This window comes from Sinocyclocheilus rhinocerous, unplaced genomic scaffold (assembly GCF_001515625.1).
Source record: "Sinocyclocheilus rhinocerous isolate Xijiao unplaced genomic scaffold, SAMN03320098_v1.1 scaffold1294, whole genome shotgun sequence".
Lineage (NCBI taxonomy): Eukaryota > Metazoa > Chordata > Actinopteri > Cypriniformes > Cyprinidae > Sinocyclocheilus > Sinocyclocheilus rhinocerous.
The window spans coordinates 2,979,881-2,998,301 of record NW_015656157.1 but is presented as its reverse complement, the minus strand read 5'-3'; the positions used below and the strand labels follow the sequence as shown (position 1 = coordinate 2,998,301).

The 18,421-nt window shown below is 39.9% G+C and overlaps 2 protein-coding genes and 1 non-coding gene across 3 annotated transcripts in view; 2 read left to right on the top strand and 1 right to left on the bottom strand.

Annotated features, from left to right (window-relative positions):
- Positions 1–7,743, top strand: part of LOC107719666 (transmembrane 6 superfamily member 2-like) — a 10,465-nt gene extending 2,722 nt beyond the window's left edge. The window contains 9 exon segments of the mRNA XM_016527152.1: positions 2,263–2,360; positions 2,451–2,554; positions 3,264–3,346; positions 3,425–3,549; positions 3,642–3,656; positions 3,658–3,744; positions 3,837–3,929; positions 5,241–5,360; positions 7,001–7,743. Coding sequence (XP_016382638.1) covers positions 2,263–2,360; positions 2,451–2,554; positions 3,264–3,346; positions 3,425–3,549; positions 3,642–3,656; positions 3,658–3,744; positions 3,837–3,929; positions 5,241–5,360; positions 7,001–7,210 — 935 coding nt within the window. The 3' untranslated portion in view covers positions 7,211–7,743.
- A 1,001-nt stretch (positions 7,744–8,744) lies between these two features.
- On the bottom strand, positions 8,745–8,817 carry trnaa-agc (transfer RNA alanine (anticodon AGC)). The gene has a single exon. It is a non-coding gene; the product is annotated as a tRNA-Ala (tRNA).
- Positions 8,818–9,309: 492 nt separating this feature from the next.
- Positions 9,310–14,546, top strand: LOC107719665 (hyaluronan and proteoglycan link protein 4-like). Its single transcript, XM_016527151.1, has 5 exons — positions 9,310–9,434; positions 9,938–10,046; positions 11,852–12,214; positions 12,304–12,606; positions 13,539–14,546. Exons 1-5 carry the CDS (start codon positions 9,426–9,428, stop codon positions 13,892–13,894), a joined length of 1,140 nt encoding a protein of 379 aa, XP_016382637.1. The 5' UTR covers positions 9,310–9,425; the 3' UTR covers positions 13,895–14,546.
- Positions 14,547–18,421: the final 3,875 nt, after the last annotated feature.

The window sequence follows — 18,421 nt, the reverse complement described above, 5'->3', positions numbered from 1 at the left end:
CCCCCCCCCCCCCCCCCCATTTCATTGACATTTCCTCTCACTGTAGTAAAGGTTCAGGATATTCCACAATTTTGTGAAAAAAAGGGGAGGTATTCTTCTGTGACACATGGTATGTCCACTATTGGTGGATAAAAAACCAATCTGAAAAGTATACGCTTTATGTGAGGTTAGTTTCAAAAGTCCACAGAAGTGCCTATCTGAAGAAACACCAAGCGAAATCCCCAAATCAATAAACACAAGCTCTTTTGTGCATTGCCAAATCTGCTTTGTATTTGGACACAATAGAAAAATGTGAGCTTTCGCAATATAATGCTAGAAATTCAGCTTAAGATAGCGGTGTTATTATGGGTTAGAGTGACTGAGAGGTGGCAATGTCATCTGGCACAGCAAGTCATTCCACCCCTGTCATGATGAAGGAGACGGCAATTCCATTATCGCACCTGTAATGCAGGTAAACTAAACCAAGACCCCTACGGATTAAAAGGGCTTGTGGAGAAAAATGGGAAGCGAGAAAAACGGAGAGTGAGAATGTCAGTATCAGACTGTGCATCTGTGCTTGGTGGACAGCAATACAGCACTTTTCTTTGAGCCTTTATATCTAGGAAGCTGTCTGTCAGATACTCGTGGGTGCTAGAAGAATGACACTGGATATATCTAGTTTAGCAATCCAACCATGAAATTGGATATAAGTATTTGTTACAATAACACACCTGTCTTTACTTTTACACCCATGGTTTCCTTCACAATAAACTACGAATTCCATTTTGAAAAGTTTGCTTGGAAAAGAAGATTATTAAAGGAATATTTCACCTAAACTGAAACTTATCAGTTAGGCTACTTACCATCATGTTGAGCTTTTTGGAGCTTTACAGCTCCTGGTCACCATTTCTCTAGTCTATATGAAAAAGAGCAGTGTGAACATTCCCCTAAACTTCTCCATTGTGATCCATGGAAAATACAAAGTCATATGGTTTTGGAAAGACATGAGGGTGAAGTAAATGATGACAGATTTTTCATGTCTAGGTGAACTATTCCGTTAAATCTAAGTCTGAGCTTTCAGTGGTGACATTTACAGTCATTATTTTTGCCTCCACCCTTAAGAATTTTCCTTCTTCATGTCCCCTGCCACTAATTATTTGTAACCCAGACGCTTAGGAAATGCAACATGGGGTATTCGCTGTCTTCGCAAAGTGCCCTTTTGGCACAGCTGCACTTTAAACCTGAAAAAAATCCACCACATGGCTCCAAATATAAATTTCTTGTTCACACCTCCACTAGCAGATATCATTATCCTCTTCCACCTTGCCAGAAATCAATTGTCGGTAAGAGTGAAATCTTTTTAATAAAGAGAGCGGGAATAAAGGTAGGCTAGTTAATTCTTGATAGGGCAGTTGCAACATCTTATTAGTGAGGTTTTTCTCTCGGCACATCACAGAAGGCTTAGAGTTAAAGATGAAAACATTTCAATTCACTGTTTTGAAAGCACCAAGGAAGAGCTCATAATCCCACTGGGTAGAGATGTGTTTTCTTGCAAAGCCTGCAATTAAAACTGAACAAAGTGACTGAAAATTTCTCTTTCATTATAGACAAGAGCAATTTGTCACTTTCTGAGGAAGAAAATGTTCTATTGTTTGATTTCAGACCAGTTTTGCATAACGTTAATTGTATGTGATATTTGCGTACAAGAATATGTGGAAAATATATAACCATCTGATCATGTGACTGACTGTACAATATTCCAATTATTTCATGACTACTCGCCAAATAAATAAATAAGTGTATGTTTGAATATTAATTTTAGTTCAAATTATGTTGTAATCCTACCTGCATATTATATAGTCTACAATATAGCCTACAAAACAGTCAACCAAGAAGACTGATATACAGTGCAGCATTGCTATCAATGGCAGATATTAGAAATGAGACCACGGAATGTCACAATTGACCAATCAGAATCAAGCATTCCAGAGGGATGCACACAAATGACCAATCAAAATCAGGTATTCCATAGGACCGCCCACAACTGACCAATCAGAATCGAGTATTCCATAGGATCACCTTCAATTGACCAATAAGAATCAAGTATTCCATAGGACCTCCCTCAATTGACCAATCAGAATCAAGTATTCCATAGGACCACCCTCAATTGACCAATCAGAATCGAGTATTCTATAGAAATATCACCACAAAAACAAATACATTTCAACACTATACAAAAGAACAGAGTTTTATGGGGTATACATAATAATTTTTTTTGTTTAGTTTTTGCAGAGTTTTCCTTCACGTGTGTCATTGACCTCACGAGCGCTCTAGAGTACGATGGCTTCACTTCAGGGTTCATGGAGTTCTACCAGAAAACAGTCAGTATCATGAAGAGAAAGCCAAATTGTTGTTATCGATAAGGCTACCTAGTGTAAACCTCTCTGACGATGGTTTTGCTGGTTCTCCAGGGGGAGCCGTATCTCGGCACACCATATGCTATCATGATGTGCTACTGGGATGGTATAGTGCACTTCATCCTCTACCTGATGCTAATACACCGCATGTCAAACAGGTTTGTAAATGTCAAAACAGGTTTGGGGAAGTCGTGGCCAAATGGTTAGAGAGTCGGACTCGTAACCCAAAGGTTGCGAGTTCGAGTCTCCAGTCCGGCAGGAATTGTAGGTGGGGGGGAGTGAATGTACAGCGCTCTCTTCCACCTTCAATACCACGACTGAGGTGCCCTTGAGCAAGGCACCGAACCCCCAACTGCTCCCCGGGCGCCGCAGCATAAAGGGCTGCCCACTGCTCCGGGTGTGTGTTCACTGCTGTGTGTGTGTTCACTGCTGTGTGTGTGCACTTAGGATGGGTTAAATGCAGAGCACTAATTCCTAGTATGGGTAACCATACTGGGCCACATGTCACGTCACTTTCACTGTCACTTTTTCACTTTAAATTATGTCTACTCTGTACGCTATTGAGTACTCTAATCAAAAATGTAAATAAGTTAGCCTGTTCAGGACATAGACTATATGGTTTACCATTTTTAAAAAGTTATTTCATGTTTTTTTGTTAATTAAATTTTTTTATTTTTAATGACGATTTAATATGACTGAATCAACATGACTACATTAGGTTAGACCCGCAAAAATTTAATTAAAGGATTGGATAATACTTTTTAAGGATTGGATGAAGTTGAAATAAGGCTTTGACACTATCTGGCAAGAACATGACATGAAAGTACATGCTGGATTTTCCTAAATTAGTGTTTCCTATCATCCCAGGCAACAATACCGCACATTGGGTCTTTTCTGGGCTGGATCACTGTGTGCCAACATGATTGTGTTTGTACCTGGAATCGTGGTTGGTGAGTCAAAGTTAAAAACAATCACAAATTCCTGCTGAACACTACATAAGATGCTTCTCAAATGCATTTTATATGCAGGTAAATATGGCTCAGAGATCCATCCTGCCTTCTGGCTCAACATGCCATTTCTGTTGGTGCGCATATGGGGAGCAGTTTCCTTGTTCTCCAGGCCAAGGGATATGCCTCTTGTAGGCGCATCCAAGGTGAAGAACCAGACACCATTGACCTTGGTCAGTGGTTAGTATTTTTCTTACAGAATCATTAACATTTGAACAATGGTGCTTGTATCCATCAGGCTGAACGTGAGCAGAAAAAAAGCCTTAATCTGGCGCCCCCTGGATCTTCTCTTTGTGGTTTATCTAGTGGCTGCCATGGGATTCACTATCTTTAGAGGACTGGTAAGTTTGTGCTCACCATACATTTGCTTATAATCTCCATAATTCAGCCAAAATCTGTTGGGACAAAGAAACTCACATCTTTATCCATACAGGCCGTACTTGATTGCCCGTTAGAAATCCTCAACAGATATGTGACAGAGTATGAACCATATCTGAAGGAACCTGTGGGCTTCCCCAGAGTTATGGTGAGTACATATTCACATACTCTCAAGTAATCACATTCAGTCAGTTTCAGGCCAACACATTCAGGCAGATCTGCTCATGGCAGCCCTCAAGCACACTTTGCTTCTTAATACCCTAAGCTTTACAGCATTAAGCTCCTCTAAATGAATGTACATTACATTCTAGATATGTATTACTCATCATTAGCACTCAATAAGATGGGTGGCTTATTGTCACCTTGGGTAGTCCAAGAATATCCCCACTGTCTCAACCGAGCACAAAGGTATTGAGGGTACCTCTGTGTTTGTTTAGACTGGGGTTTTAGCTTGGTCAATAGGTTATCAAAAGTCCTTGTTCTAGCTGGAACCCAGGCACAATGGTGGCCCATCGATCAGGCAGGAGATGTGCTGTGAGAACTTGATAAACTAATCCCACCCATGAGTCCTGGCTGAGCCCCTCCATCAACTCAAACAAGGAGAGAGTGTGACATGTGTGGTAATGTGTTTGATAAGGAATGAGGGCGCACAAACACGTATGTTTGTACAGAGGCCATAGACCTGCTTCGATCGCATAATACCTGTGCACTCGGGGACGCCCAGGTGTTGGTGAGAATATTCATACAGTATGTATTAGGCAGGGGAAATTCCTTGTAATGTTTCTACTCAAATTCTAATTCAACATCTGTGACTGATATACTATGTTAGATATATATATATATATATATATATATATATATATATACTGTATATATATATATATATATACTGTATATATATATGCTTACTTTATGTTTGTCATTTTTAACATTAATGTACTAAAAAAAATGTGTAACTTAATATACATATTACTTACATAGATATATTTTATTTATATATTTGAATATGAATATTTATTTTAATAAGTTTTAGTGAAAAAAAAGAAGTCCCACACCTTCAGTATGATTATCAATCAGGCAATAAAAAGAAATTAAGGTGTAAAGGTGTACCTGAATTCCATGATTGGGCAAACATGACTTTCACAGCCTGTTATAACTTTCTTGAAAGACACCACGTGTTATGCAACACAAACAGGCTCTGTTTAGGTTCTAATCGTGGGTAATGCTTTCATGTTTGTGTTTGTAAGCCTCAATAAGTATGAATGATGGTGTGAACTCAATGCAGTCTGGCCGATCTGTATTCAGCGGGAGTGCATTGCTGCGGCAGCGCTGGTGCCCTTGGGGATTGAGTTGGACTGCATTAATTTGCCATCAAAGCACTGGTGTGTAGAGGCAATGCGTGTAGTGTTGACACACAGATTGAAATAATACTTGTTGCACGGTGTCTTTTCGTCTCCAGATGTTGCTGCTCCTATTCCATGCGCTTCCAATGCTGGGTTCATTTGCATATGGGCTTTGCACACCTGGCTGCACTTGGATGCTTGATTGGACGGCATATTTTGCAGGTGCTATTTTACAGGTAAGACACGAAAAACTTCTCCAATATCGAGTCAAAGCTGTGAGAAGAAAGCAAGAAAACATCTGTTAGAAATTGTAAATTATATGTCTAAGGTTCAAGTTAGAAACAACCGTCGAGGTATACTGTATTTCCTCCACAGTTTCTGGCAGAATCTTGAGATTTCTGTCTACTGTATGCTGATGTTATAGAAAGGGACCATCAAACAGTATACCACGATCAAAGCCTTGGTCTGAACAAGCTTATCCAGCACCCCTTTAATTCCCAGTATGAGGCCTGAGCAGTCAGCATTCCTAATCAAAGACCTCCAGTAGAACAGGACTTCACTGGGGTTTCTCTAGGAGTTTCACTGTAGATCTCCAGCTCTACATACGAATGAACGCCTCCTCAAAGATGAGAGGATGTCATTGCAGTCTATTCATCTCTACTTACCCATAGGCAGAAGCCTCTAAAAATACATTTCAAGGTCTTGGATAAGACCCCATTGTGCCCCCATCATTGAACTATACACAAGTACAATGTAAAACTAGATTCTTGCATTGCAGGTGTTTGGCTGTCGAGAACTTGCAGCCACAGTACTAGGATTTGTGTTCTTATGTGGATGCTATGGGGTGCGTTTCCCAAAAGCATTGTTAGCCAACTGTGGTTGCAAGTTTCTTCACCAAAATAATCCAATGATTCGGTGTTTCCTGAAATCATAGTTCCAAGGAACATTCACAAACTGTATTGCACTTGCATGGTTGGAACAACAGCTCTCGGCCTGTGGTTAAAAGCATGGCATATTGTAAGACATGTTGACTTAAATAGATTGTATATACAGCAGCGATTTTGAATAGTGCAAATGGGCATAAATATGTCAGCCAGCGGTGTCCAATCCTGGTCCTGGAGGACCACTGCCCAGCAGAATTTAGCTCCAATCCAAATTAAACACACCTGAAAGTAATCAACGTCTTCAGGATTACTAGAAACTTCCAGGCATGTATTTTGGGAGCTAAGCTCTCTAGCATGTTGACCCTACAGGACCAGGATAGGACATCCCTGCCATAAGCAAACCCTGGAGTATGACATAAAATGGAATAAGCACTGAATCAAAAACATCGAATAAAATGAAATGAGGGGAACAAATATAGTAAAGTAGTCCACAGATACCATTTTCATTACAGCAGCATCAAATTACGATGTGGAGAAAGCTTTTGAAAATGAATGAATCAAATGTATACGAATTACATACTGTATGTTAACCTGATTTCAAAAAATGAACGGCTTTCTGTTGTTTGTGTAATTGAACTAAAAATAATTGAATCGATTAATTTGCAGAAGTTATTACTCCACCTGCATGTGACATCCTTGTTGAACCAACATGATTTAAACAACAGAGATCAACCATATAACTACACTTTGGAATCAGTTGTAGACTATTTAGTTAATTTATCCAACGATGCATCATACCGTGGTCGTTAAGCAACAAATTTGCACAAAAAAAAACGTTGTTGTTGTACGGGAAACGAACCCCTGGGTGGTTGCATATTGGCGCAAGTCAGGATTTTTCGCCTGCTTTTTCATTTACCAGGTGAAAATTGTCTTATTTATTAAATAAAACTCTCACCCACAAAAATAACATCTTGTGCTTTTGTCCACCGCAGTGCCAGTGGTCTCATATTGGAGCGTCACTGCACCCACGCACTGCAGACATGTACAGGATTCCCATCACGACCCTGGTGCCCGTCCTCCTCCTCAACCTGCTGTATGCAGCTGGTCCTATACTGCTCGCCCTGCGTTGCAAACGAGAGCCGGACTACTTCCTTTCCATTGCACCTGTGGGTCAAACTAACAATGAGAAGAAATTAAGTTAAACCGATTCAGAAAAACAAAAACATTGACCTTAAAGGGATAGTTCACACAAGTATTGAAGTTCCGTCATCATTTACTCATGCTGGGTGAACTATTCCTTTAGAAAAAGTGCATTTCAAAACAGATTAATTGTGTTTAATTGGCACAACTGTGTTCGAGTGGGTTCCTGTTAATTTGGTAATCACGTAGGTTAGGACCTTGCCTTTGAAACGTCTTGATTGTGTCAGTTGCCAGAGCTACGGCTGTTACTGAATTCTTCACGAGAAAAACAACTTTAAATTGCATGAAGCTGAGATCATTAAACCATGGCCCGTTCTACCTGTCTTGAGACAGCAAGACCTTTAACACTGCAGTTTATTAGCCTTCTGTCCTTCACTGTAAAAATCTCATGTGCCGCAACTAGAGTTTTCTTATTCCGATGTATTTTCCTTGTTCTATCCATCTGTTCTACACAAATGTCATCTTAAATGTAATACATGCCAGAACTTTCTCTTGAATAATTGAATGGTCTCATAGGTAATAAAACTTATCTCCATCTGGATACGTTGTATGTATATGATCTAGTCAGCAGGGTTGAGTTCTACAACTATAACTTTAAAAGCAATCCTTGCTCAGCAGCTTTTTCATGCTGATGAGGAGCAATGCACAAAATTTCTGCTTGCACACACAAACAGCACTCTGTGTGGCATCAAACCAGTTCCAGTGGATTTAGTACAGAAATATGTCAAGCTACACGAGAAAGCCTAGCCTAGTGGATAATTTCAGTGTTGACATAGTGGAGATCATAATGTATTATATTAAATATTTCAGTATAGGGGAGACTAGGGGTAATTAACACCATTTTACTCAGGTTTTGTTCATTTTTGAAAGACAGTTATAAATAAGCTTGGACACACTGAAAATGATTGCTTAGGAAAAAGATACAGTTCATTAAACACATAATGACAACAATAGCAAGTTGTCACAATGAAACTTGCCGTTGAACAGCCTATTATTTGCTTTTTAATACAACTGAAACCTCTAAAAAGATTTAAGAAATTGTAAAAATGCAGTATTTAACATACAAAACGTTATCTGTTGTGTTGGCCAGCAATGTAATGCATAATACTTAAAACATGTAACAACTCGCCTTTTTATAAAAAATACCTGTCATAGGATCACTTAAAATTGCCTATAATAACCACTCCAAAACATAACAAATAGGCTATATGTAGTATGTACCAAATACATACCAAATCAGTATTAATAAAGTCGAGCTTTGAACGGAACAAAAAAATATTCCACATATTATTGTAATTTATTACAATAATAATGTGTACAATACTCTAAAAAAAAAATCAATAGACCCTAGGATATGTAACTTAGTGTGCTATTCTGTTAGCCTACATGGACACTTTACTGCTTTTTACATAAATTTCTTTGGATAGTCTAGCCAATTTAGTCTCAGTATCTTATAAATACTTACGAGCAGACACTAAGTGTTAAATGAAAATGTATTTATAACTTTAAGAACAGAAAAAAAAAAAGAACAAACATTGGAGAATGCGGGCATCGATCCCGCTACCTCTCGCATGCTAAGCGAGCGCTCTACCATTTGAGCTAATTCCCCTTCCTGTGCGTTTGCAGAATGACTGCCATTATTCAACATGAGTACGCAGCTTCTCTACGCGCCACGTTAAAAAATAGTATACACTGCATTTCTTAATTGTGCACCAGATAAGACATTATATTAACAGTTTCACGATACGCCATTTACCAGATATCCAGAGTCAAAACATAGCCTACTTGCGAAGTGAGTTTACATAATGCACGGTAAATGGCCCGCAGTGGTTAAAAATAAGTTGAGGTTGTCGTGACATTATTTGAGGTTAGATATTCACGACGGAGTAAGTTATTAAAATAAACAAATTAAAGCTACAAACAATATGCAACGTACGCAACCGTAAACAAAGCTATACAAATAACGTTACAACTTTAAAATACAGCGTCCGATAAAAGGACGCTGTACATCAGCCTAATATTAAGAGCTTTTCTTCAGTCGTACTGTAAATGAGAGAGTCTTCCACTGCTGGCACCGTCAGCAGCAGTGTGATGAGCCGCGACAGACGAAATCTGCAGTGAAACAGAGTCAGAACCGGAACAGCTGCACCGGAATGCGCGTCAGTGCACTGGAGCAATAATAACTTCATACGATCTCAACATAAAACGCGTCCTGTCATGATGATGGTGAGTTCAGATTGCCTGTGTGTGGGTTTTACTGTTGTAACCTTGATAATGCGCAGTGCATTGCGGTAGGGGATGCTCAAAGATGCTGTGAGGGGAGTTGAGGAGGATGATGATGATGCATGATTCCGTTGTGTCGTATATAATATGTTTGGGCTGGTGTCAGTGCTGCAGTAGTGTGTGTATGTGTGGTCTGGATCATGTTACATAAAAGAAGACGGAAAAAAGGACCATATTTGTGAAACAAACACTGTTTGGCTTTGTTCAAACAAGCAGAAAATCTGATTCTTTATTTTTTTTTTGGCATAACAGACTCTAGACTCTGAACAAAAAACACTACCTAATGTTTGCAAAACTGATCCAAAACACATCCATGCAATCCATTTAGACCAGATATTGACCACATGTCAATACCTGCAGATCTGATTTTGTTACATGCAAAGATGAACAAAACCAAACTCATTTGTGTGCAGTGTGTGAAGTCAAGTTCTGTTTTTTTTTTTAAGATCTTGTGCTTGGAAACCATTACCTGCACACTGTTGTTCCTTTCACCCTTTGTGACCACCTACCCAGCTGACTTGGAGAAAGGACGGAGGAGAGTGGTTCACGTAATGGGTAAGAACTTCTTCTGTGCCACTTTATTCCAAGTGTCCCAGATCACAATGTACACAAGGCAAATCTGCAAATGCAGCGTAAGCAGAAGAAGGTTATGATACCTACCGATAACCTCCAACTTGTAGAAGAACATTCCGGAACCGTGTTAAGCATGTGACCAACAAATAAATAACATTATTGTACAAGTACATTGATATTCAGAGCACTTCATGTAAATATTGACATAAAGACCACTCCACCCACGAGAGTCGTCTTCAGTGTATAACCTCACTTTGAAAGTTCAATGTCTGACCACCGGAGGCATTTAAAAAAAACTTTTACAACCCAAAACTGTAGTGGCTACTCGAAGTTAAAGTAGGATTTAAAAGCAATATGCAACATCTGATAGTTGTTGCATATTTATATTGCAGGTAAACATACTTTATAATCAGTTTCAGGCCAACTAGGTCGCTTTTCTTAATTTGGTATTAATTTTTATGTAAGCAAGAAAAAAAGGTCTATATAATTGCCAATAGCTGTTGCACTAGCTGTCTTCTCACAGCATGGTCCCAACATTTAGTTGGCAGCTGCAAATTACTTTAAAAAAGTCTGTGGTTACAGTGACATTGCTTTTAGTTTAGAACCCTTTGCCTCTGATGAAATACTGGTTCTTTAGCTGTCTCTGGCTGAATTAATAATTGGACATGTTGGGCAACCCTGCTTTCAAACGAAAAGGTGCTTTGGTAACAAACATTTCAGGGTGCCAGGTATCCAGCTGACAGTTTAAATGAGCAGATGTCAAGGCTGATTACGGCCCTTGAGGTCTGTCTGGAAAATCTTTGATAGCTATCAGAGAAGGTGTTGTTTGATAGCTGTGGTTCACACTCTTAAGACTTGGTGGCTTGGAGATCCACTCGTCACTTTCAAATCCAGCAATGCTTCAAGTGCCTTTGAACAGTCTTCAGACAAAAGCAAAGGATTTTGTGGGAAATAAAAGAAAAGGTGAAGGATTTAAGCATTTTCAATGTCTTTTTTAATGCCATAGTTATTCAATTTTCTTAGCTGGTCTTAAGATCAGATGCTTTTTTAGTGCAACAGGTGAAGCTAAGGTACTCAGCAAGTGGGCCGCATCTGCATTACAATTGGCACTCTTAAAGGATATTTATGCACTATGCAGATTTTAGACTGATGTGACATGTCAGTTAAGTTCAATCAAATGAAAAGGGACGCAACACAAAGAATACTGAAAGATTTGGCTATATTTGAAATGAAAATGACCCTATTTGCATATGAACTGCCTGAAAAAGAAAACCACCAAATTACTTTTCCACAGTCCCACAACGTTCATTTTCACCCAAACCTTATTTGGCAAAGTCTCAAAACCTTTAAGAACATTTTAGTTAAAAATAGGGAACAACGTAAACTCAGCACAACAACGTAAACTTTATTTATTTACATTTGCCTGATGAAGGTCAGTGGACCGAAACGTTGCGTTTAGTTTAAGAATTAGCAAGTATTGATAGTGTGCGGATTCGTTACTTATTTTTGATTCTACTTTTAGTTAAAAATAGGGTAAATTCAGGTGAAATGGGTCACTTTTTGACAGTCATTCTCAATGTCAAAAATTCAACTGTAATTCATATTCAAATATATAATTGCAACACTTTGAATCTAATTCAGTTTGAATGTGGCCCTCCTGAAGTTTCTGAAATTGAGCATGGTGCTAGGAACTTGGCAGTTATGGCACTGATTCCCAGGAACACACTGATAATGTTACCTTAAATTCATGTAGCGTAAAGTAGAAACTTCTTTCTCTTTTTCCTTAGAGGACGATACTGGGGCAGTGATAGTCCAGACTGCTCCAGGTAAGGTGGTCACTCATCGTGGTGGCACTATCACCCTTCCCTGCCGTTACCACCATGAACCAGAGGATGTCGACCCTAACCACATCCGCATCAAATGGACGAAGGTTTCCGATGCATTTCAGTTTGAAGACGTGTTTGTTGAGCTGGGGCGACAACAGAAGGCATTTGGGTCCTACCGTGGCCGTGTGTCTCTGGAACGGGCAGGGCCAGGAGATGCTTCAGTTATTATTCACAACATCACCTTACAAGACTACGGCCGCTATGAGTGTGAGGTCACCAATGACATGGAGGACGACACGGGATTTGTCAATCTCGACCTTGAAGGTCAGGGAGCTGGGCTTGATTGTGGTAACTATGATTGAATAAAGTGTCATATTTCTACTGAGCCAACTTCTCTAAACCAATTTTCAAAGGTGTGGTGTTCCCATACTACCCTCCATCCGGACGCTACAAGCTGAACTACCACCAGGCAGAGGAAGTGTGCCGACAGCAAGATGCAATTCTGGCCTCCCATGCACAACTACACAAGGCTTGGCTTGAGGGGTTGGACTGGTGCAATGCCGGCTGGTTAGAGGACGGCTCGGTCCAGTACCCCATCTCCCAACCTCGAGTCCAATGTGGCCGCAAGGATAGCCCTCCCGGTGTCCGCAACTATGGCTACAGGCACAAAGACGACGAATGCTATGATGCTTTTTGCTTTACCTCGAACCTCAACGGTGAGTGTTTGCCTAGGGCGGGATTGCTTATTAAGCGATCTTTTCCGGCCTGAGGCTGTTGGACCAGGTTCCTGTTGAGAAGGTCCTCCTGCTTCTCTTTTCACTGCCTTCCGTTTGATACTGAGCAATGCATCAATTCCTGGAAAATTGGTCAAATCAAATCAGATTTCAGGGAAACTATGATTTAGTACAGCTTCTGGGGTGCAAAGTCACTTTGTGACCATGCAGGAATAATAGGCACAGTTGAAAGTTGAATTGATTTTGTCCTCAGAAAGAAAACGGTATATTTGGCCCTGGTTCAGACCATTTGTTACTAAGTGCTGTATGATCCAGTGAGTACACAAGACTTTCCGAGTTCTTCAGACCCACTTACAGTCAAGACATTGAGAGCCAAAAGGCTTTTCTTTTGTCCCCAAGTGGGCTATTAGAGAGGACAGTTTGTCTTGAAATCTTTATAGCTAGGGCAATTTTCAATAATACCTCTATACTGACCAGCTGCTGGAAATTTACCGAATGGCCCAGTAGGAAATATAAGACAATGTGCTGCCCTAACAGTCAGCAGTCACATAAACAAACAAAAAATCAATGAATGACTTCTGAAAAACAGGTGGCAGTCTAAAAATGTCTCTTTCTTTGTCCTTTACTTTTTTCTGGTTTCTTTCGACTCACCCAGCCAGGCCTGAACAAAAAGGCATTTTTATTTCATCATGATCAAGGAAGGCTTTGAAACAATGATCCAAATTTCCAGACCTTCCAAAGTGAAATATCTACTTTGAGGAAGAATTTCATGAGCATTTCTGACAGAACATGTTGCGGCATTCAACTGGAAAATGTTTCTTTACTACTTCAGCGTTTCAGACATTTATGGCAAGCTGTTGTATAATCTTCTAACAGCTTTTGTTGTTTTTCATAAAATTGTGTTTCTGTTGCAGGACGTGTTTACTTCCTCAAACGTTTTAAGAAGGTAAACTACCTCGAGGCGGTAAAGGCATGTCAACGTGACGATGCAGTGATTGCCAAGGTTGGACAACTATATGCCGCATGGAAGATCCAGCTCTTGGACCGGTGTGAGGCAGGCTGGGTGGAAGATGGCAGCATTCGTTACCCCATCGTCAATCCTCGGACCCGCTGCGGGGGCCCAGAACCCGGTGTCCGAAACCTAGGTTTCCCTGATAAGAAGTTCCGCCTCTACGGAGTCTACTGCTTCCGTAGGAACACTGATGTCCAGTCAACACAGGCTCCTAAAGAAACCATAACCAAACCGGCTAACAGCACCAGAAGTATCTGAAAGTGCAAAATACTAGTTACTAGCATCATGGCTTCCATGTTTGACAGCCAAGGCTTTTTGCACACCTGCTAGGCTACTAGGCAGCTTGGGTAGCGCTGAACTCGGGGCATATTTGAGCTTGTATAATTTCACTTACTTGCTTGAAATGAGGTGTCAATCATCTCCAAATTCTTCCCCCAGAAACATTACTAGGCAATAATATGGCACAATGTATTAGCTTAATTGTTTCACAATATACCCTGCATGCAGAGGAAACAGAACTTAGCCTTCAGGTTTTCAATTTCTTTTATTTTGCTGTTTCCCAGTGAAGACAAAAGCAACTTTAATTAGCGCTAAGAAAGTAGGAAAGCTAATTTAGCCTTATAATGAGTGCAGCACATTAGCAATAGCCCTTACTGACCTGATGATGAGAAAGTGATAATGGACAAAAATTGCATCAGATGCTAGCATGAACCAGCTTGCTTATTAAAATGAACTTTCACAGTTGTTGCCATCTAAGCAAGTAGCAAAACTGATTAGCTTTGCCGATTACTATGCACATAACACTTGACACTCATTTTTGATACATTTTGAATGACCTTGCAAGCAATAACAGAATTAGGCATGACATTTTCTAGATGTTTATTACAGTGATAAAGCTAAATTATTGTGAATGACAGACTTACATCAGCTGCTTTACTACCACTTAGTGGTTGATTGCACTGTTTGTTCAGTATTGCACAATTTTAAATTAAAGTTTACCTGTTTGTGTTTGCCTGTCAGTTCTCTAAACAACTGTGGATGCAGGGCACAGAATTGCTTGTAAACACAAAAGCTTGGCCTCTGACACAAAAAGGGAAGGAAAACCTGATGTCACCAGTAACCATGACGATAGCTGAATATGGCTCTTACAAACTGCACAGTGCTATTTTGGTTTGTCTTGGGCACAAGCTCCTGGCGATGCTGTGCTTTGTGTCTACAGTCTGCAAAACACTTGAAAAAATGTTTGTTGCTTTGCCAGAATCACATAAGTGACCCTTACATTTCCATAGTAACAGCTATAATGAGGCCTCATGAATTTGAAAGAAAAGCAACAGTCATTCGTTAAACTGCTGAAATTAGGCTGTTTACTCTGATAGTTTTTATTATATGCTCAGCATTTCTGGCTGAATTTAGCGTCCTGTAGTAAATTTGAATGCATAATTCCCAACAGTATATAAGGAGCAATGCCATTTCTTAGAAACACAAAAATTGCTCTCTTAGGCAAACAGAACTGAATCGGATCTCAAAAGGTGCCATATTTGTCTCATTTCTTACATGCTGACAGGAAAAAACAAAGTGAAAATTGAACACTCAGACATCATGTACTATCCAGGCACAAGGTGTAAAATAATTTGTTAATCTATTCTGATTCTGAAAATGCTGTGCAATGTGTTAGTCTATCTGTTAGAATTCCCATCTCAGCAGGAGCTAACAAAGACACGCCTCCCAACAAAACCCCTTGGTTAAGACAGTGTTAATCACATAGAAGACCAGCTAGTGAGTGCTGTCCAGGTAAACCCCACTCCCCAGATCTCAAGAGGCGCACTATCGACTGACACTAGAGGCAGTGGTCTTTAGCTTCCTTGTAAGCATGCTCGCTTCCCATGCTGGAAATTCCGGTTTGAATCCTGCTCAGAACAAGTGAGGCGAGTAGAACTGGAGGGGTTACATTGGTGCCGTGACCCGGATTGGAAGTGAGGTTTAGGGGGTGAAGTGTAATGGAGGCCAGCTAGTAAGAGCTCTGTGGGTAAACCTCACTCCCCTGATTTTAAGAAGTGCACTAGCGACTGACACTAGAGGCTGCAGTCTCCTTGTTAGCACACCCACCTCCCATGCTGGAAACGCTGGTTTGAATCCCACTCGGAGCGAGGAAGGCGAGTAGAACCGGAGGGGTTACATACACATAAACAGAAAAGTTTTGCTGGTCTGGCTGAAGAAATTTTTTTTTTACCAATCTGATTGTGGACTGACAGGATGTTGCTTATTTGTGGTTGAAGTATCTTCAATGACAAGACTTTTGGAACAAACAGCTATACAAATAGGAAAAATGTTACATATTTGTATGATTTGGCTCATTGCATCCTTCACACAAACACTCCAGTCTTGTCGAGCTAATATGTCTAGCTATTCTGCTTGTATAAACTTTGAGAATGCTGTATTATGTACATAATGCTTTACATAGTAATTGGCTGAAGTGTTTGTAGCATTGATTGGCTTATTTCAGTGGGTAATGAGTCAGTGCATACAAAGCCTCTGCTTTGTTGAATAAGCCTCCAGCAGTGAACAGTGAGCGTTTGCTGTTTGTTTAGACCCTGGAAGCTTTGAACAAGGATCCTGCTGATTTGTTCCGATTGGAAGTGGCTGTAGGTACAGATCAAGAGCGAACATGCTGCTTTTGCAGTTCTGTCTGTGTTGACAGAAAAAAACTCAGTTTCCGAGTTCTGTCTGTGTTGACAGAACTCGGTCTGAAGTGGAAAAGGGGCAGAAGGTTAATGCAACTGTTTAAAGCATTTATTCATAGTGAGCTCTTGAACACAACTCAAGAAGGAAAGGAAGTTACATTACCAGTTTGTATTAAAAACATAAAATGTGGTATAAATGTTTATTCTACCTGAAGAAACAGTGAATTTTCATGTTTAGATTCTAGCAACAGTAATGCTGGCAAGGTAAGCTATGAACAAAAAAGACATTGCATCTCAATTTGCACACTATCCGTCCTAAACATATGCAAATTGAATTAAGTGCCATTCAAACCAAAGATGATAACTGTAATTATAAATCATTTTAATTCTATAAGAGTAGGGAAATCCACACCACAGCTATAACAACAACGACACAGAGGAACAATATAGTTGGAATTACCTCAATAACAATTTTTTTTTTCAGCTGGTGAATCAGAATCTGCCAATCAGAATCCACCCAACTTTTAAATATTTAATGTGACAGATGAAATATTTGCTGCATCTGGTTATGGTAAACGTCTGGTGTGGACCTGGATTGTTCTTGGCATTCCAAATCATAATATTGTAAAACAGCATACCAAAATTGCATAATTTTTCTAGTGGATTTTTGAAGTTTGAGTTCACTTAAGCATTTTCGGTTAATATGGCAAACAACCCTTTGCACATCGGAAGAAAAAGGTTGTGATGGTTCTCTTTCAGGTTTTTCTGTTAAAGAAAATTTGAGGCAAAACTGTAGCTGCCTCTACAGTTTTAAACCCAAAAGTTACAACAAGTTTAAAGTAATGAATTATGTAGACACTAAAGCTTTAACACAATAAATGCACAACAAGGGACCTGTAATGTCAAAATGCAATTTTAGAAGATTATAGTAGGTGTCTCATTATGGGGACAGTACGGAGCGACACTTGGAATAAAATCCTTGTTGGTCCTAGCATCAACCAATGACATTTTAGATTTGCATTTTGTTTTAGAGTTAAAGGCAATGCTAAAACAAAGCTTAACTTTATTAACTATGTGCCTGGTTTTAAAAGGGAAGTTATTATTTGGGAGTTTGGGATTAGAGGTTAGGGTTAAGGCCCAATATACTTCAAACAAAATTGAAGAACCAACTAGTGTGATGTCATTTCGAACAAACTGAGACCAAAACATAGTTCGTTTGGAATTCGAAACAGCTTGCCAAAACAAACTTTCTGGAAAAGTTTGCTCTGGCAAAGTTTGAACTACCACTGGTCTGTGGTAATTACGTAATAGGTAGCTGTGTTTGGGGCTCTGCCTTCTTCTCTGGTTCATTTCTTCTGTTTAGTAAAACTGTATCACAGACTGAATGCATCATCCCTGGTTGAGTCAGGGAGCTGGACGCAATATCCACAGCAATAAAACCCACAACCGGCTTTATGAAACACTAAAACGTGGTCCTTCCGAGCCATGAAGGTTGAGCTCTTTCCTGGAGCACGGCAGCACCGCCCAATTGGAGTGAGACTAGAAGTAAGAGGACTCTGATAGACTAGCTATGCCCGAAGCCACCAATGCATGGAAATCCTGTTGAACTGAAGATGCGCTAAGCTGCTTAATGAAGGAAGATTTTCGGATCATCAACCGTAGACCCACAACAAAGTTACACTGGGACTCACCAGCCCAGATGGACTTGAGCAGAAGGATGTTTTTATTTGTCTGCAACTCATTTTTTTGGCCTGCTTTGCATCCTGCAGTACTTTAAAAAGCTATTAGCAGCTAAGGACTCAGCAACCATCTGCACAAACATCATTATCCTGTTATATGCGGCTCTTGCAAAGGCTTAGCAGACCTTGTGTATTCATCAATTTACCTACTGGAATGATAAATGAAGTTAAGAATAGGAATTAACCTTAACACTGACTCACAATGCTAATATGGCAACTACATAAATGCATTTCCCAAATGAGTGTGAAGATAGTTGCCTGTCACAATTTTTCAAAATGCTGTTGGTTTACAGCGAGGAACACTTTCAGAAAGCAAATCCGGGGGAATCTGGCAATTCAGATGCTATTAGCACACTTAGCTTCAG

Coding starts and splice junctions, on each gene's coding strand:
- LOC107719665 (XM_016527151.1), top strand. Junction 10,047..11,851: donor GAGAGTGGTTCACGTAATGG/GTAAGAACTTCT, acceptor CTTTTTCCTTAG/AGGACGATACTGGGGCAGTG. Junction 12,215..12,303: donor TGTCAATCTCGACCTTGAAG/GTCAGGGAGCTG, acceptor CAATTTTCAAAG/GTGTGGTGTTCCCATACTAC.